Genomic DNA, 21,081 nt, shown 5'->3' with positions numbered 1-21,081 from the left:
TCGACCGCGGTCCGTTAGTATACGTCGGACCCGCGTGTCGCCACTATCAGTGATTGCACAACGAGCGCCGCCACACGGCAGGTCTGGAGAGACTTCCTAGCACTCGCCCCAGTGGTACAACCGACTTTCCTAGCGATGGTTCACTGACAAAATACGCTCTCATTTGCCGAGACGATAGTTAGCATAGCCTTCAACTACGTCATTTGCTACGACCTAGGAAGGCGCCGTTACCAGTTACTATTGATACTGAATCATGTACAGTCAAGAGCGACGCTCATCATTAATGGATTAAAGTTAGGTATTCCACCAGCTACGTCCGTTTTTCTAAATTCTAATTTCCTTGTCCTGTTCCAGACCTCACGCCAGCCTGCGTGAGCTAAAACGCGTGCCATTCGGCTTCCTCTAGTAACACGGGTTTGGCTCTCCTGCGAACCCACAACACCTCAAATGGTTCAAATGGCTCTGAACACTATGGGACTTACCTTATAAGGTCATCAGTCCCCTAGAATTTATAACTACTTAAACCTAACTAACCTAAGGACATCACACACATCCATGCCCGAGGCAGGATTGTAACCTGCGAGCGTGGCGGTCGCGCGGTTCCAGACTGTAGCGCCTAGAACCGCTCGGCCACTGCGGCCGGCTCTATCTCCTCATCTGCCTCTTCCCTTTCCTTGTCCACGACTCCCTCGCCCTCTCTCTGTCCATATCCCCCCCTCCCCCACCTACATGCGTCCATTTCTCTCGTCCCCTCTTCCTGCCCATCTCCTCCTCGTCTTTCCACATAAGTACCACCGCCCCAGTAGCATGTTGATCGCTCTTATCCCCACAATGTTTCTTTCCAGACAGTAACTAATGTGTGTAACAACTTTGGGGTTTAGGAGTAGTTTTTTACCCACCGATTTGCACACATATGCTTATGTCACAAATATGTAACATATCTTTACATATATTTAACCTGCAGTTTCGTTTCCACGCAGCTCAAGGCTTATGATGTCATATCTTCTGATCTATGTGTCGTACAATGATATAGTTGTGCAGACACATTCAGTAGTATATGAGAACACCGTCCGCAAAATTTGGTGTGAATATTGGTAGTAGGATATATGTAATAAATTAAAACGTCGTGCCTGATGCTACAGTTTTACTGCATGAACAGCGAAAATGTAGCAGCGGATATGTGTTTTCATTTTTTGTGGAGGTTGTCGGCGGAAAAAAGTTTCATAAAGGTTTTAAATTACGCGTTAAGTTTGCTTCAAGTACATGAGTACTCCCATCCTCAAATAGTGGATGAATAAAGTCTTAGTATTCGTGCGTCGTGGGGTACATTTCCGTTTCACCCCCGTCCCCCTTTGGTTGGTCAATGATTCTTAGATTTTTTTTCCCCACAGCGGTTCTTTCCAGGCAGTAAGGTCCATGTGTACCAAGCTTGGTAGAAATCGGTCGAGTGGTTTCGGAGGATATGTAGAACATACATACATACGTTTTGCTGACATTTCTGGGGATCTATATTTCTAGAATCCTATTTTGATGAAATAAAGTGTATATGTTGCTCCAGGCTACGCTCCAGTTGCCTAAAAATTCGGTGAAAATTTGTGAGGTAGTTCCAGATTTTAGCGTGTTCAAGCATACAGACAGCCACTTTGGTTTTATAGTTTTGTTATAAGTATAGAAGATGTAGATAAAATATGTGTAGCATTTTAACTAACGTTATTTCTGCAGAATGCCAGATAGTAATTTGGTAGTTACAGTTTTACTGCTTGATCAGGTAAAAGGTTACAAATTACTTCTGAAATATTGTATTTACATTTTTATCTATAAACGGTTTTTTGAAGGCTCCAGAATTACCTTCTTCATTAATTCCCCTTTTATTGTACACGGTGCAACGGTCTGGAACAGAACGTAACAGTTCCTCTAAAATATGTGTTAAGCGTTTTTATGCACGTATCAAACCGAAATCCGCCTTTATCCATCACTTCTAGTTTTTTAACAAAGTTGTCATTTACATTTCATGAATTTCGCTAAATCGAGTACAGATACTGAAACAATATGAAATCAATAACCAATTTTCGAATACTTGTAATACATCGAAAGTTGTGTGTTTGTATCTTGAAATAAGGTTCTTTTCTTTATAGTCTTTAGTCAGGAACTTTACCCAATTTCAGTTACACCTCGTTTAAGGTGTCATGGTCGTATGTAAGCACTAAGACACAAGCAATACCTTCACTGCGTCATGGCAGGTAATGTTACCGATGACGCAGTTAGTGAAGCACGGTGTCCCGAAATTTCTTCGCCCAAGAACATACTGTAAATATTCCAGAATTCGAATCGAGAACAGTTGGTCATGTAATTTAGAACCAGGCCCTTTCAGTGTGGCGAAACAGCGTAAGTTACTTTAGAGACATCCAGCAGGTGCACTACCACAAGAAATCCTTATCGGCCTCGTGACTACCTTAGGGGGCATTCCCAGAGCATGTTTTGCCGTCAGCTATGATCACAAAAACTATCAAAAACCATGTCCCGTCTTTTTAATGTTCACGGAACCATCATAAATCGCGGTGACTTCTGTTTGGTTATTGTCTTTGAACAAAAGTGTCATACTATTCGTCTCATTGCGCATTTCTTTCAGTCGCCTTCTGTATTATACTGTAGCAGTTCTTTCTGTGTTCCAAGTTTGCTCGAGCTATGTTACTTGTGAGTGACACAGCATGCGAAAGTTACTCTCGTCCGTACGTTTTGCACACCAGCGTACATGTATCGTTTTAATCCAAGGTATTATTTTTGAAAGGTGTGTGTTGCCACAATATTGAAAATAGTTTTGTCTAGCTTGTATGAAATTTACTGTTAGCAGGTTTCTTCAATAGTCATATTGAAAGCTTTTCCTGAAAAAGGAGAATATAGCAATAAAAAATATTGTACAGTTTCAGTGTTAGGAAGTCTTTTCTGAAAGTTTAGGGCGCCCGGAAAGTAGGGACGAATATTAAAGTGCTATAGAACGTACAAAATTTATTGAAAATGTAATGCGTTTTTACAAACACATTAAGTAGCTTCTTACATTTATGTACGAAAAATTATATCCTCCGTATGTCCACCTTAGGCCACGCACAAACGAGCAATGCATTGAAGTTCTCGATGCCGGCCGCTGTGGCCGAGCGGTTCTAGGCGCTTCACTCCGGAAACGCGCTGCTGCTCCGGTCGCAGGTTCGAATCCTGCCTCGGGCATGGATGTGTGTGATGTCCTTAGCTTAGTTAGGTTTAAGTAGTTCTAAGTTCTAGGGGACTGATGACCTCTGAAGTTAAGTCCCATAGTGCTCAGAGCCATTTGATCCATTTTGAAGTTCTCGATGACGCGTTTACAAACATCTGTTGGGAAGCCGTTAGTAACTCTTTTAATTTCATCCTTCAGCTGGTGTATTGTTTGTGGTTTCTCCACGTACACTTTTGATTTCACAAATCCCCACAAAAAAGTCACAGAGCGTAAGATCACATGATCTGGGAGCCCGTTCCTGGTTGGCACGCAGAGAGAGAATTTTTGGAGGAAACTTTTAATACAGCAGAGCAATCGTTTCACGGGATGTGTGACATGTCGCACCATTTTGGTGAAACCAAAAATCGTCATTTTCATAAATGAGAGGGAAGAACCAGTCAGAAAGCCTGTTTCGGTAAAGATCGCCGTTCACAGTGACGGCAGCTCACTCACCATTTTAAAAAAAGGATGGGCCGATCGCTCCTCCTGCCCAGAACCCACCCCACACATGTGGATGCATCTCATCTTCCACAGTCACTCCCAGATTTTCGTTACCCCAAATTCTGCAGTACTGCATATTGACATACCCACTGAGGTGCAAGTGCTCCTCAGCTGAAAAAAAATTATTCTTTTTGTAAAGTTCTCGTTCTTGTCGAGCCAAGATCCATTGAGCAAATCGATGTCTCATTCCATGATCTGCAACCTTCAACTCTTTTTTTAAAAAAAAAATGAAAAGAGGATTTCGTGCAATGAACTTCGTGATTAATTCAGTTGTTGAGCTCGTCGGACCGATTTTCTATCACGTGCTACAGCAATGTTTCCCTGCAGGGGCGATGCTAGAAGTCAGTGAGGGGGGGGGGGGGGGCGGCTAATGGGCGGCGGGGAGCGGGTTTGGGGGAATGGAATATGGCTTAACAAAAGTAGTCCAGTCAAATAGCAGATATACCTAGCAAAAGGTAGGGTAGAAAAGTTTATTTTTTCAACTCGGGCTTAATTCAGTTTTTTCAAAATATCTCAGTTTTTTTGCTCCTATCGCTTTAACAGCACAAAATTCTCTACAAATTTCATTCTTGCCATTTTGTTCTACTCCCAATATCTAAGGCGCTACAGCGCCTCAAAAAATACCAATTTTTCAAATTTTCAGCATAGTGGCAAGATACCTTATTTTTGAACACTATTTTTTCAGTTTCTGTTTGTGTAGTATAAATACATCATACATCATGCTATATGTTGGAATTTACCACCTCACTGTCAGGTATTCAATTTCTCTGTATGCAACATGAGGATTGCTGGTCACCCAACTATTGTGATTCTTGCAGCTTTACTGTATGATTAAATGATGATGGCGTCCTCTTGGGTAAAATATTCCGGAGGTAAAATAGTCCCCCTTTCGGATCTCCGGGCGGGGACTACTCAGGAGGACGTCGTTATCAGGAGAAAGAAAACTGGTTTTCTACAGACCGCAGCGTGGAATGTCAGATCCCTTAATCGGGCAGGTAGGTTGGAAAATTTAAAAAGGGAAATGGATAGGTTAAAGTTAGATATAGTGGGAATTAGTGAAGTTTGGTTGTAGGAGGAACAAGACTTTTGATCAGGTGAATACAGGGTTATAAATACAAAATCAAATAGGGCTAATGCAGGCGTAGGTTTAATAATGAATAAAAAATAGGAGTGCGGGTAATAGGAGCATAGTGAACGCATTATTGTGGCCAAGATAGACACGAAGCCCATACCTACTACAGTAGTACAAGTTTATATCCCAACTAGCTCTGCAGATGATGAAGAAATTGATGAAATGTATGATGAGATAAAAGAAATTATTCAGGTAGTGAAGGGAGACGAAAATTTAATAGTCATGGGTGACTGGAATTCGACAGTAGGAAAAGGAAGAGAAGAAAACGTAGTAGGTGAATATGGATTGGGGCAAAGAAATGAAAGAGAAAGCCGCCAGGTAGAATTTTGCACAGAGCATAACTTAATCATAGCTAACACTTGGTTCAAGAATCATGAAAGAAGGTTGTATACATGGAACCATCCTGGAGGTACTAGAAGGTTTCAGATAGATTATATAATGGTAAAACAGAGATTTAGGAACCAAGTTTTAAATTGTAAGACATTCCCAGGGGTAGATGTGGACTCTGACCACAATCTATGGGTTATGAACTGTAGATTAAAACTGAAGAAACTGCAAAAAGGTGGGAATTTAAGGAGATGGGACCTGGATAAACTGAAAGAACCAGAGGTTGTACAGAGTTTCAGGGAGAGCATAAGGGAACAATTGACAGAAATGTGGGAAAGAAATACTGTAGAAGAAGAATGGGTAGCTTTGAGGAATGAAATACTGAAGGCAGCAGAGGATCAAGCAGGTAAAAAGACGAGGACTAGTAGAAATCCTTGGGTGACAGAAGAGATACTGAATTTAATTGATGGAAGGAGAAAATACAAAAATGCAGTAAGTGAAGCAGGCAGAAAGGAATACAGACGTCTCAAAAATGAGATCGACATGAAGTGCATAATGGCTAAGCGGGGATGGCTATAGGACAAATGTAAGGATGTAGAGGTTTATCTCACTAGGGGTAAGATAGATACTGCCTACAGGAAAATTAAAGAGACCTTTGGAGAAAAGAGAACCACTTGTATGAATATCAAGAGCTCAGATGGAAACCCAGTTCTAAGCAAAGAAGGGAAAGCAGAAAGGTGGAAGCAGTATATAGAGGGTCCTTACAGGGGCGATGTTCTTGAGGAAAATATCATGGAAATGGAAGAGGATGTAGATGTAGATGAAAATGAAATGGGAGATATGATACTGCTTGAAGAGTTTGACAGAACACTGAAAGACATAAGTCGAAACAAGGCCCCGGGAGTAGACAACATTCCATTAGAACTACTGACAGCCTTGGGAGAGCCAGTCCTGACAAAACTCTACCATCTGCTGAGCAAGATGTATGAGACAGGCGAAATTCCCCCAGACATCAAGAATTATATAATAATTCCAATCCCAAAGAAAGCAGGTGTTGACAGATGTGAAAATTACCGAACTGTCAGTTTAATAAGTCACAGCTGCAAAATACTATCGCGAATTCTTTACAGACGAATGGAAAAATTGACAGAAGCCGACCTCGAGGAAGATCAGTTTGGATGTTGTAGAAATGTTGGAACACGTGAGGCAATACTGACCCTAGGACTTGGCTTAGAAGAAAGATTAAGGAAAGGCAAACCTACGTTTCTAGCATTTGTAGACTTAGAGAAAGCTTTTTACAATGTTGACTGGAATACACTCTTTCAAATTCTGAAGGTGGCAGGGGTAAAATACAGGGAGCGAAAGGCTATTTACAATTTGTACAGAAACAAGATGCCAGTTATAAGAGTCGAGGGGCATGAAAGGGAAGTAGTGGTTGGGAAAGGGAGTGAGACAGGGTTGTAGCCTCTCCCCGATGCTATTCAATCTGTATATTGAGCAAGCAGTAAAGGAAACAAAAGAAAAATTCGAGGTAGGTATTAAAATCCATGGAGAAGAAATAAAAACTTTGAGGTTCGCCGATTACATTGTAATTCTGTCAGAGACAGCAAAGGACTTGGAAGAGCAGTTGAACGGAATGGACAGTGTCTTGAAAGGAGGGTATAAGATGAACATCAACAAAAGCAAAACAAGGAAAATGGTATGTAGTCGAATTAAGTCGGGTGATGCTGAGGGAATTAGATTAGGAAATGAGACACTTAAAGTAGTAAAGGACTTTTGCTATTTGGGGAGCAAAATGACTGATGATGGTCGAAGTAGAGAGGATATAAAATGTAGACTGGCAATGGCAAGGAAAGCGTTTCTGAAGAAGAGAAATTTGTTAACATCGAGTATTGATCTTTGTGTTAGGAAGTCGTTTCTGAAAGTATTTGTATGAAGTGTAGCCATGTATGGAAGTGAAACGTGGACGATAAATAGTTTAGACAAGAAGAGAACAGAAGCTTTCGAAATGTGGTGCTACAGAAGAATGCTGAAGATTAGATGGGAAAATCACATATAATGAGGAGATATTGAATATAGTTGGAGAGAAGAGAAATTTGTGGCACAATGTGAATAGAAGAAGGGATCGGTTCGTAGAACATGTTCTGAGGCATCAAGGGATCACCAGTTTAGTACTGGAGGGCAGCGTGAAGGGTAAAAATCGTAGAGGGAGACCAAGAGATGAATACACTAAGCAGATTCAGAAGGATGTAGACTGCAGTAGGTACTGGGAGATGAAGAAGCTTGCACAGGATAGCGTAGCATGGAGATCTGCATCCAACCAGTCTCAGGACTGAAGACCACAACAACAACAACAACAACAACATCACTACCTGAAGTTCACTATGAGCCACCTCAGCCCTGGTATTTGTAAAACTATAAATATAAAAATACATCATTAAGACACACACAAACACACACACACACACACACACACACACACACACACATTAAATTGTCGCAGGAAACTGAACTTTTGTTAGTTGCAATAGGCAACCTAAGTACGTAGGTTATTATTCTTGTGTATAAAATCCACACAGTTGACATTAAAAATAAGTAGCTTTATTACAATGAAAAAGGAATTGTCAGTTACTAAAAAATGTTGACAGTTCTGGGTGTGTGATATCTTGTAATATCGCACTTTAGCGCACTTGAGACAGATATGAACATCTCTTCCAACGTTTTGAAGGGCCAGGTTCCTCAGTGTCACCAGAAATACCTTGAGTTACGGATTCAGGGTCTGTCCAGAGAGTTGATCCCAGATTGACCTCTTATTTAAACAGCGAGTCAGCCTCAGCAAGTTCGTTGATTTCGTCAGCGGTTTCCTCAACATCCTCCATAACATCTTCTTCACTGTCTTCATATAAAAATTATGGTACGTTTTCACATTTCTTGCAAATTGAAGAACATTTCAAACCCGCTTTTCTTTAGAAGCACGCTCCGCCACAGTTCAGCTTGCATGAGCATGAAACAATGTGAAGAAGCGCTTCAGGTGCTGGATCTTGGCTCATTATAACGGGTATTGGACCGTGGTCACTGTGATTACAGCCCAATTTCTCAGGAGGCTTCCAGTTTCCCATCCAACTTTGGACTTGTTGGTAAGTCCGCAACGAATGATGTTGTGCAGCATCTTGTGTAGGTGGCAACCGTGCAAGATTCAGTTTGCTTTTTGTGGCAGACATGGCGAATAGCTGGTACCGCAAATGGTCTAGTGTGTGGAACTGGTGACACCTCCGCTATACAATGAGATAGTAACCTGTTCTCCTGATGTTATTATTTCTTCGCGGGTAGCATGTGGTTTATTGAACGTACAAAGCGCTGAGGTTAGGTGTTCATTTTTCGCAACAATATTTTAGCACTTAATTTTTCCTTGAACAAAAAAAGCGGATGTTGTATCGCATCCGCTAAAGGCGTGAGTGAACAGAATATATTCACTTTCAAACTTGTAAGATGCAGTGGAAAACTACTTGTCTTCTGCATTTCCTCTTACTGCCTTTAAGAAAAATAAGTTTTCAATGCCTTGCCCCAAACCGGTCATGAGTACAAGCAGGTCAACATCTTCTCCTACAATGACAACACTTCCAATATCTTTGGTCCTTGAAATGGCAGATGTTACAATCATAACGTCAGCATCTTCTTGTGCCTGGAGCAATTCAATGCTACACTCCAGAAATTCATTTTTAAGAAGTGTGATCAAACGCATCTTCTTTCGTTCATTGTACAAGAACTTGTCCTGAGGGACTTGGTTCACCATCTCTGATTCAACCACAACGTCAACCGAAGAATGTTTTTTTGACCTACGAATCCTCTCAGCACTCTTTGTGCTACATTTGTCTCCCTCACATGGATACCCATCAAATACAATAGCAAATTAAGATCCAAAATGACGTTGTAGGTAAGAAACATAGCTTTGGGCTATTGACTTGAAGCAAACATTTCGAGTCCAAGTCACTTTGTGGATAAAGTACCCTCCATCAATGACAAAAAATTTACTCGGTCCACCTGACTTCACATCTTCCACTGGAACGAAGACATTGTAGAATGAAGATTTTCTTCCTTTTCGCATGCCTTTTTCTGAGAATAGGGACATTGGGTAAGGAGCAAGTTCATATATCAGAAAGGCTTTTAACTCTTCTTCACATTGTTTCATTAAACAAAGCCTTTGGAAAAGAGTTAAAGGATAAACAGGAGTAATTTTAGTGCTCCCAGCTTTTACAGAATTGAACGCAGGAAGGAGAGTCACAACTTTATCTTTTCTACGGAACTTTAAATCGTGGAAATTGTCACCAACTATTCTTTTCATGCCTTTTTCCCCCTCTTCGTGACACATATGACAATTAACATCCTCCGTTCCGACAACACCACTTCTGATAGACATTATAAAATCACTTTCAGGGAAGGGAGGGTGCACTGAAAACCAATCACGCAGCTTATGCAAGTCTATGCCATCTCGTTCGATGCGACAACTTCTTGCATCTACATGCTGTTCTGATGTTACTGCGCTCACTTCGCAATACGACTCAATTTCTTCACAAATGTTCTGCATGTGAATCATACCCATTGTCCATCTGGTTAATATACTATCCGTAATTCCTCGGCCAGAAGTAAGTCCTCCAGAACTCTTCATGGTTCTCATCAATGTTTGTTCTATAGTCATGTCAGAAGGAACCCCAGACCAATACTTTTCTGATCGCCGGATTGTAAAATGTCCTTTCGTTATGAACTTCTCATATTCTGATAAATCCATTTTTTCCTCGAGCCTCAACATATCCTGTAAGTAGAGGTGGCCACTTTTAGCGTACATAAAATGTCCATCTGTATGGAGGTAGGGAAGCATTTTTCGCACGCTTTCAAGATGAAGTTTCTAATTGCCTGATCGATCCGCTTTAATAAATGGTTTCATGAGAGTGACCATCTTGTAGTACTGAACACACAATTTTGCTGTGGGTCTCTTACTTTCAATCGTTTTGAGGGCAGTTACAAATTTTTTATGACTTGTTCCCTGAGAACACTGGTATCCTGGCCAACTGACAGTTCTGACTCACCACAAGAAGAAGACAAGTCATTCAATGTCCCACGTTCATCTTCTGTTAGCTCAATGTGTTCCCACACTTGACAAGCCAAAGCAAGGTGACACAATAAATGTGCTCGTACAGCCCTGGAATATGCATGTCCTGACAAAATCTTTTCAACGCTGTTTTCAGCGAATATTACACCAAGTAAGTCCTTTAATCCAGTTCCATCCATGATCATACCGATGCATCCCATGAACGACAAAAGGAAATATAAACCTCCAAGTCGGACCTCCACATTATGAAATTCAGTCCTTGCATTCCAATACAGAGGCCGATCAAATGTGACAAAGCATGTAGTCTGATTATGTCTTTTACATGCATCTCTAGCTATCATCAGAGCAGTATATATGGTGTCATAATGGGTTGGTGATGAATCAAGAAATGGAACTCACTTTATTTTAGAACGTTCATATTCTTTGCCTGCCGTCAAGCGTTCCATATAACCATTCCATCCTGAAGCAACTGCATTCTGAGACCATTTACAATATAACCACGTAATTTCCGCTGTTGAGATGACGAGCTCACCTTTTGCAGGAGCAATTATGTCCTAATCTTCAATTTTTATAGCCTTCAGCCCTCCAACTTGTGTTCTGTGAAATGTCTGTATGTCATTTTTTCCGGCTTCACTAACAAGTTGACCTGAGGGACGATGATTCAACTTTTTAATATTTTTCTGAGGAAGCAATGCATCATGAGGAGTAACACAAATTATACCTCCCATTGCATGAAAAGTACCAGTTCCATCTAGGGTGTTTACATTGAAATCTGCATTATCAAACAGAAATTGGCAAAATGCGTCACTTCGTTGTCTTTCGTTGTCAAGCTGAAGGACTGAAGACACTTCCAATAGGAGAGCTTCCGTATAAGATGCTGCAAAGCCAAGGGAAGACAAAACCTGGATGAGATGTTTTGAGCCAAACTTCCGGTACAAGCATGCACCAATAGCAGTCAAAAGTGATGAAATAAATGAACGTGGCCTCGCAGCACTTATGAGTGCATGAGCAAGAGAAACACATATTTTCCCCCATTTTCTGCGAGAGCGCTTGTGTTTCAAAATTGTAGTTTCATAGAGCAATCTTACAGATTCTGGTATGACAGATTCTACATCACATAAAAAATTATCAAGAGGGAGGGTACTGTTTTACATCGTACACTACTGATCTTATATCGTCTAATATGATATTTGCAGCTGCTTTGACGATTCGTAGTCTTTCTTGCTGAGGATCTGAATTTCTTCTGGTGTACCAATTTTCACTGAGTAGTTGGTGCCCAACATTCTTGAAACATACGACTGCTGGCTTTGAAGTTGTTTCAGCTATCACCACATCGTCACCATATTTCTGGAAAAGGTGAGCCTTGACAGTTCGAATATCAGGACGAGTTGATGTGGGTATTTGCTCTAACAGATCGTCCATAGAAAACTGACATTCTTCCGTACTGGTTTCCAGGTAGGCAACTATAGCCTCCATGCCTTCGTCTACTTGTGTTGCAGGTCGGTAACCTCGTTTCTGTCCAGTAGCTGAAACACGGTGAAAGAACTTTCTGCAGCAAAATCTGTGGTACCACCCATCTGCAGCAACCAAATCATTTACATTTTGAATCCGCTCTATCACTTGTTGACCCGTCGTTTAGCCTGTTGTAATACTGTCGATTTCACTTCCAATTTCATTACTTTGTAAACAAAATTTCGTTTGGCATATGGCAATCTTAACTGGTTGAAAAGTCATCAGAATTCCCTTTTGCACATAAGCATTTCTCTTTGAAATTGAACTGACCTTTCTCCTGAGACCGACGTAGCACGCCTGTTGGTTCCTGAGGATGTCGAAGGCTAGCTGCTATCATTCTCTCAGTAATGTACTTCTTGTAGCATGCTACATGCACCATCACTTCACTGAGCGTTTTCAAAAAACGGGTGTGAGCAGACTCCCTGCGTTTAGCACTACAATCGATAAGTGTGCTCAGTCCTTTCTTTTTCACATTGCGTCCACCACTCACCACAGTTTTTTCGCAAATGAAACACAAATTCATGTCAGACATACTCATTTTCAGCACCATAACATGTACTGAATGGAAGCGACTCCAAACTGTAGGACCCTTATTGTTGTGTGCCAAAGCTGTCAGCGCGCTGTGAACAATCACCAGAGATAATCGCCTTCCGCCCGCCAAAGAATAAATACGCTTTTGTCCGCTAAAGAACAATTCCTACATACTTTTTCTTATAACTGATCATTAACGTCAATCAACTGTAGATAATGTACGGCACCTGCATGCAATCGTATTACATATTGTAACACAAATAAACTTCACGCAATCCGTCAATGCGTTCGTAGTTACTGAATATGATGCTGTTTGTCCTGGCCCTGCAGCAGAGATGGTAAATTCCAATGAATAACATGTTGAGTAATATGTTTATACTACACAAATAGAAACTGAAATAACAGTGTTCAAAACTTAGATAATTTGCCACTTTGCTCGAAATTTGAAAAATTGGTATTTTTTGACGCACTGTAGCGCCTTAGATACTGGGAGTAGAAAAAAATGGTAAGAATCGAATTTGTAGAGAATTTTGTGCTCTTTAAAAAAGAAAATAGACGTCAAAGCAATAGGAGCAAATGAAACTGAGATATTTTGAAAAAAAACTGAAAAAAGTCCAAAATTTTCGAAGTTTTTTGACTGCAGAAAGTTTTCCCAAGAGAAATTTTGTTGGAAAAACTTAGTTTTCTAGCCTTTCCAACAATATGAACGATTTAAAAAAATAAAATCTCCTACTCCAACTTTTGCAAGGTACAGGCTTTTTTTCTGACAGTTTCACTGGACTAAAGGAGAGTTGGGGTCCTCTAGCGACAAATTGGTAAAATTTGGTGTTGCTTAAAGTAGTTTTTGGTAACTGTTTATGAGTTCAGGGTAAAAATTGTGTATTAATAAATAATAAGACACCTATTTAAGTTAAATGATATTTATTGGTTTAGGTAGTAAGCTATTTGCTGCTCTTATTCTTTCGTTAAAATGTGTTTGGAATTCGTTGCAACCTATGTTGCTACACACTTATAAAAAAATAATTCAATCTGTTGGAGTAATATATTCGCTGATTTCTGAAATCATTTTATCCAGTGTAATGTGGTTCTCCATGGGGGGGGGGGGGGGGGGGGGAGGGCTATAGCCTCCATAGCCCTTCCCCCTTTCCACCGCATCTGTTTCTCGGTGTTCGAACAGAACGCGGTCGTCCTGTTTTCTTAACGTTTGAAACAGATCTTGTAGTCTCAAACCTCCGGGCAACTTCCGAACTGATGATTCGGTTGGTGCAGCATTTCGTCCGAGTGTCACACGCAATTCAAAATGGTTGCCGTGGGACTTTCACTGTTTTTGTAATAACTTTTTATCATTTGGATACGTTGCTTAGTTGTCAGCTGCTCCATGACGAAAATAAACATCAAACAACGATGTTCACTACAAAAAGCTAGCAGGGAAGGACAGCAGGATGGGAAGTACAGCAGATAACAAACATGAAGAAAATACGGCTATCAACCGTCATATGACAAAATGGCGCAAAATTCCAAGTCGTTCTTACGTCGCGGACACCCCGGTAGCTATTATCAACGGAGAGACGTCTACAGACATTAAAGTAACCTCTGGCGTGCCACAGGGGAGTATTATGGGACCATTGCTTTTCACAATATATATAAATGACCTAGTAGATAGTGTCGGAAGTTCCATGCGGCTTTTCGCGGATGATGCTGTAGTATACAGAGAAGTTGCAGCATTAGAAAATTGTAGCGAAATGCAGGAAGATCTGCAGCGGATAGGCACTTGGTGCAGGGAGTGACAACTGACCCTTAACATAGACAAATGTAATGTATTGCGAATACATAGAAAGAAGGATCCTTTATTGTACGATTATATGATATCGGAACAAACACTGGTAGCAGTTACTTCTGTAAAATATCTGGGAGTATGCGTGCGGAACGATTTGAAGTGGAATGATCATATAAAATTAATTGTTGGTAAGGCGGGTACCAGGTTGAGATTCATTGGGAGAGTCCTTAGAAAATGTAGTCCATCAACAAAGGAGGTGGCTTACAAAACACTCGTTCGACCTATACTTGAGTATTGCTCATCAGTGTGGGATCCGTACCAGATCGGGTTGACGGAGGAGATAGAGAAGATCCAAAGAAGAGCGGCGCGTTTCGCCACATGGTTATTTGGTAATCGTGATAGCGTTACGGAGATGTTTAACAAACTCAAGTGGCAGACTCTGCAAGAGAGGCGCTCTGCATCGCGGTGTAGCTTGCTCGCCAGGTTTCGAGAGGGTGCGTTTCTGGATGAGGTATCGAATATATTGCTTCCCCCTACTTATACCTCCCGAGGAGATCACGAATGTAAAATTAGAGAGATTAGAGCGCGCACAGAGGCTTTCAGACAGTCGTTCTTCCCGCGAACCATACGCGACTGGAACAGGAAAGGGAGATAATGACAGTGGCACGTAAAGTGCCCTCCGCCACACAGCGTTGGGTGGGTTGCGGAGTATAAATGTAGATGTAGATGTAGATATTGCAAGTCCAATGTTTTTAGGTTGCGTAGTACATACAAAGAGTGCCAACAGTCTTGCCGCAATGGTAATACCGGTTCCCGTCAGATCACGGAAGTTAAACCGTTATTTAAGCTTAAAGTGGATAACAAACAGTATAGATAACAAGAAAAAAGAGAATTTTGAAAGCGTATTGTTGGAGAAGAATATTGGTGATTAGGTGGGTAGATTGGATAATTAACGAAAAAGTGCTAAGTTGAACTGGGAAAAAATAAAATTTATGGCAGGACTTGACTAAAAGATAGGACACATTTTCGACCTTCAACTAATATTTAATTTGGCAATAACAATAAGTTTGAGGCATAAAATTGCAGAGGCAGACCAACGCTTGACTGTAGTAAACAGGTTAAAAACGACGTAGTTTGCCGGAGTTGTGCAAAGACGAAGAGGCTCACCAGGAAAGACTAGGGTCTAGAGTTACATCAACCCAGTCGGACAGCCGGTCGCAGTGGCCGAGCGGTTCTAGGCGCTACAGTCTGGAGCCGCGCGACCGCTACGGTCGCAGGTTCGAATCCTGCCTCGGGCATGGATGTGTGTGATGTCCTTAGGTTAGTTAGGTTTAAGTAGTTGTAAGTTCTAGGGGACTGACGACCTCAGCAGTTAAGTCCCGTAGTGCTGAGAGCCATTTGAACCATTTTTGAACCCAGTCGGACAAAGGACCGCAACGACATTAAAAAACAGTTTCGTAGAACAGCCTCACCGGGAGTCTTACAAAGCGAAATTCAGGTATCAGTGTGCCCATTCTAATTGAGGTTTTCTGTCATTTCGGTAAATCAGCTTCTTGCAGGAAGGACAAATAAACTACTGTTCAATTTATTATGATCTGTTTATCAACTGATCGTTAAGCGTCAGTTTATGGCATTGTAGTGTTTTAGGATCTAAAAACCATCTCGAGATTCTTCGCATCAGGTCTGAGACATGGTTTTCATGTAGGCTTTGATACCGTAATTCGTGTGGATTTTAGTTTTAAGATACGTGACAGACAAGTAAATCACACAATACATTTTTTGTATGTGTATTTATTGTTTTTGCACGTTCTACCACATTCGGGCATTGAGACCAAAAATGGACTTTTTCTACAAGTAAGACAAGTTCAGGGAGAAGAAGTAAAAACATGGAGGTTCTCTGATGACAGCGTAATTCTGTCAGAGATTACAAGGGACTTCGAAGAGCAGCTGAACAGATTGGATATTATCTTGAACAGAGATTGTAGGATGAAAACCAGCAAAAGTAAAAGTAGTGGAATGTACTCGAAGTAGATCAGGGGATGCTGACGGGATTAGATTAGGAAATAAGACACTGAAAGTAGCAGATGAACTTTGATATTTCGCCAGCAAAATAACAGATGATGCGAGATGTAGAGAGGATATAAAATACGCATTGGCGATTACCACAACTAGTATTTCTGAAAAAGAGGAATTTTTTAAAATTTAATATGAATTTAAGCGCTAAGAAATCTTTTCTGGATGTGATTGTCTAGAGTGTAGCCTTGAAGGAAAGTAAAACGTAGACATAGGCAGTTCAGACAGCGGGACTGAAGATTTTGAGATGTGGTGCTACAGAAGAATACTGAAGATTAGATCGGTGTACATAGAAACTAAACAGGAGGCACTGAATCGAGCTGGAGAAAAAAGAAATGTATACAACAACATGATTATGAATCAGTTGATCGGACACGCATCCTAAGGCATCAACGAATCGTTGGTTTGGTGATGAAAGCAAGTGTGTGCGGACAAAAATTGCAGATCGACTCCAAGGCTTGTATATAGTCAACAGGTTCAAATGGATGTAGGTTGCAATAGTTATGCAGAGCTGAAGAGACAGTACAGGATAGATTAGCGTAGAGATCTGGGTCAGATTAGTTTTCAGACTAAAGATAACAACAACAATACATTCTTAGTTTTGCAGACAACTGCAAAGAATAATTTGTAATGATTGTAAAGTTTTGTTGAAGCGTTACAATTATTGTGTTATGAAATACCCTTTTGCCTCTGTTTTATGGAAGAGATTATCTGTGTTAGAATAAAAGTAACGTAACAATTGCTCCTACTTTGCTACTGAAAGACGTAGCTGAACGAGTGGGCGAATAAGGTCACACACAATAACTGTTTTGTACGCAGGTGTTCCCGAAGCTGCCTAAGCCGATGACGAGGCAGGACACGATGGAGGAAATCGTCGAGATCGAAGACCGTTACAACCGTCCAGGAAGCCTTCGTAAGGTAAAGCCCGGATCTGTACGGTTACAGTTGTATGGAGAAATTTTTCTCTTTAAATGTCTTCTGTATCTGTCACTTAACATTGCATAAACCTCTATGTTTCACGGATGTGTAGTAAGAACTCTAAAAAATTGTCGAACGTTGATTTTTTTTTTTGTTAGTGACTACTGCAACTAGCCAAAAGTTCCTTTAAAATGCGTTATTTCAATTCCATAACCAGTTTTAGCCTGTTGTTGTTGTTGTTGTGGTCTTCAGTCCTGAGACTGGTTTGATGCAGCTTTCCATGATACTCTATCCTGTGCAAGCTTCTTCATCTCCCAGTACCTACTGCAACCTACATCCTTCTGAATCTGCTTAGCGTATTCGTCTCTTGGTCTCCCTCTACGATTTTTACCCTCCTCGCTGCCCTCAAGTGCTAAATTTGTGATCCCCTGATGCCTCAGAACATGCCCTACCAACCGGTCCCTTCTTCTTGTCAAGTTGTGCCACAAACCCCTCTTCTCCCCAATTCTATTCAATACCTCCTCATTCGTTATGTGATCTACCCATCTAATCTTCAGCATTCTTCTGTAGCACCACATTTCAAAAGCTTCTATTCTCTTCTTGCCCAAACTATTTATCGTCCATGTTTCACTCCCATACATGGCTACACTCCATAAAAATACTTTCAGAAACGACTTCCTGACACTTAAATCTATACTCGATGTTAACAAATTTCTCTTCTTCAGAAACGCTTTCCTTGACATCGCCAGTCTACATTTTATATCCTGTCTACTTCGACCATCATCAGTTATTTTGCTCCCCAAATAGCAAAACTCATTTACTACTTTAAGTGTCTCATTTCCTAATCTAATTCCCTCAGCATCATCCGACTTAATACGACTACATTCCATTATCCTCGTTTTGCTTTTGTTGATGTTCATCTTATATCCTCCTTTCAAGACACTGTCCATTCCGTTCAACTGCTCTTCCAAGTCCTTTGCCGTCTCTGACAGAATTACAATGTCATCAGCGAACCACAAAGTTTTTATTTCTTCTCCATGGATTTTAATACCTACTCCGAATTTTTCTTTTGTTTCCTTTACTGCTTGCTCAGTATACAGATTGAATAACATCGGGGAGAGGCTACAACCCTGTCTTACTCCCTTTCCCAGCCACTGCTTCCCTTTCATGCCCCTCGACTCTTATAACTGGCATCTGGTTTCTGTAAAAATGGTAAATAGCCTTTCGCTTCCTGTATTTTACCCCTGCCACCTTCAGAATTTGAAAGAGAGTATTCCAGTCAACATTGTCAAAAACTTTCTTTGAGTCAACAAATGCTACAAATGTAGATTTGCCTTTCCTTAATCTTTCTTCTAAGATAAGGTCAGTATTGCGGTTTTAGCCTACCACACCGCGCCGGCCGGAGTGGCCGTGCGGTTCTGGGCGCTACAGTCTGGAACCGAGCGACCGCTACGGTCGCAGGTTCGAATCCTGCCTCGGGCATGGATGTGTGTGATGTCCTTAGGTTAGTTATGTTTAAGTAGTTCTAAGTTCTAGGGGACTGATGACCTTCGAAGTTAAGTCTCATAGTGCTCAGAGCCATTTTTAGCCTACCACACCCATGTTCCGATGGTTATCATCTCCAATTGCATTGATGCTTCGGTCAGCACCGTGTCATCTCCTCCTGCAGTGTGTTCCAGTGGTCAGCGATTTGTTTAGTCATGGTCCTTACGGCTTTCATGATCGGTTAATAAACTGCTGGATTACAAACACCACACATTTTGTAAATAAATCGCAGAGGCACACATTATAGTATCCTTAATGGCAATTTGAGCGTCACATTTGTGCTTCACGCTTGATATTTAAGAATACAAGAAATCTTAATTTTGAAATGCGCCTTAATTCAGCTTGTATGCTTATCGAAGATAAAGCTGAGACTCAGTATGACACCAAGAAAATGTAATTACATTAGATTAGTAGACCAACTACGCTTAAGGTACAGGCTGGATTTCCCCATTATCAGAGAGCCTTGACAATACTGTCGATTTAAGGAGGGGAAAATCAAGATGAGTTATTTGTAAATTGAGGTTTGAGTTAAGTAAAACACTGGACTACAGTATTCCATACAGCGGTGGTAAACGTAATGTCAGGGTGGCGTTGTGGATAGCATACCTGTCCAGTAAACGCCATCACGGTAGCTCAGTGTGTTCGGTCAGAAGCTGCCGGCATGGTAGCTCAGTGTGTTCGGTCAGAGGCTGCCGGCATGGTAGCTCAGCGTGTTCGGTCAGAGGCTGCCGGCATGGTAGCTCAGTGTGTTCGGTCAGAGGCTGCCGGCATGGTAGCTCAGCGTGTTCGGTCAGAGGCTGCCGGCATGGTAGCTCAGTGTGTTCGGTCAGAGGCTGCCGGCATGGTAGCTCAGCGTGTTCGGTCAGAGGCTGCCGGCATGGTAGCTCAGCGTGTTCGGTCAGAGGCTGCCGGCATGGTAGCTCAGCGTGTTCGGTCAGAGGCTGCCGGCATGGTAGCTCAGTGTGTTCGGTCAGAGGCTGCCGGCATGGTAGCTCAGTGTGTTCGGTCAGAGGCTGCCGGCATGGTAGCTCAGCGTGTTCGGTCAGAGGCTGCCGGCATGGTAGCTCAGTGTGTTCGGTCAGAGGCTGCCGGCATGGTAGCTCAGCGTGTTCGGTCAGAGGCTGCCGGCATGGTAGCTCAGCGTGTTCGGTCAGAGGCTGCCGGCATGGTAGCTCAGCGTGTTCGGTCAGAGGCTGCCGGCATGGTAGCTCAGTGTGTTCGGTCAGAGGCTGCCGGCATGGTAGCTCAGCGTGTTCGGTCAGAGGCTGCCGGCATGGTAGCTCAGCGAGTTCGGTCAGAGGCTGCCGGCATGGTAGCTCAGCGTGTTCGGTCAGAGGCTGCCGGCATGGTAGCTTAGCGTGTTCGGTCAGAGGCTGCCGGCATGGTCGCTCAGCGTGTTCGGTCAGAGGCTGCCGGCATGGTAGCTCAGCGTGTTCGGTCAGAGGCTGCCAGCATGGTAGCTCAGCGTGTTCGGTCAGAGGCTGCCGGCATGGTAGCTCAGCGTGTTCGGTCAGAGGCTGCCGGCATGGTAGCTCAGCGTGTTCGGTCAGAAGCTGCCGGCATGGTAGCTCAGTGTGTTCGGTCAGAGGCTGCCGGCATGGTAGCTCAGCGTGTTCGGTCAGAGGCTGCCGGCATGGTAGCTCAGCGTGTTCGGTCAGAAGCTGCCGGCATGGTCACTCAGCGTGTTCGGTCAGAGGCTGCCGGCATGGTAGCTCAGCGTGTTCGGTCAGAAGCTGCCGGCATGGTCGCTCAGCGTGTTCGGTCAGAGGCTGCCGGCATGGTAGCTCAGCGTGTTCGGTCAGAGGCTGCCGGCATGGTAGCTCAGCGTGTTCGGTCAGAGGCTGCCGGCATGGTAGCTCAGCGTGTTCGGTCAGAAGCTGCTGGCATGGCAGCTCATCGTGTTCGGTCAGAAGCTGCCGGCATGGTAGCTCAGCGTGTTCGGTCAGAGGCTGCCGTCATGGTAGCTCAGCGTGTTCGGTCAGAAGCTGCCGGCATGGTAGCTCAGTGTGTTCGGTCAGAGGCTGCCGGCATGGTAGCTCAGCGTGTTCGGTCAGAAGCTGCCGGCATGTTAGCTCAGCGTGTTCGGTCAGAGGCTGCCGGCATGGTAGCTCAGCGTGTTCGGTCAGAAGCTGCCGGCATGGTCACTCAGCGTGTTCGGTCAGAGGCTGCCGGCATGGTAGCTCAGCGTGTTCGGTCAGAAGCTGCCGGCATGGTCGCTCAGCATGTTCGGTCAGAGGCTGCCGGCATGGTAGCTCAGCGTGTTCGGTCAGAGGCTGCCGGCATGGTAGCTCAGCGTGTTCGGTCAGAGGCTGCCGGCATGGTAGCTCAGCGTGTTCGGTCAGAAGCTGCTGGCATGGCAGCTCAGCGTGTTCGGTCAGAGGCTGCCGGCATGGTAGCTCAGCGTGTTCGGT

The 21,081-nt window shown here is 42.8% G+C and overlaps 1 protein-coding gene across 1 annotated transcript in view; it reads left to right on the top strand.

Annotated features, from left to right (window-relative positions):
- LOC126106234 (potassium voltage-gated channel protein eag) overlaps window positions 1-21,081 on the top strand; it is a 362,209-nt gene that overhangs the window by 299,652 nt on the left and 41,476 nt on the right. Inside the window, exon 9 of the mRNA XM_049912462.1 lies at window positions 17,027-17,125. Within this exon, the coding sequence (XP_049768419.1) occupies window positions 17,027-17,125 (99 nt within the window). The remainder of the gene's footprint in view (window positions 1-17,026; window positions 17,126-21,081) is intronic.

This window comes from Schistocerca cancellata, chromosome 10 (assembly GCF_023864275.1).
Source record: "Schistocerca cancellata isolate TAMUIC-IGC-003103 chromosome 10, iqSchCanc2.1, whole genome shotgun sequence".
Taxonomy (NCBI): Eukaryota; Metazoa; Arthropoda; class Insecta; order Orthoptera; family Acrididae; genus Schistocerca; species Schistocerca cancellata.
This window is presented reverse-complemented; position numbering and strand designations above follow the sequence as displayed.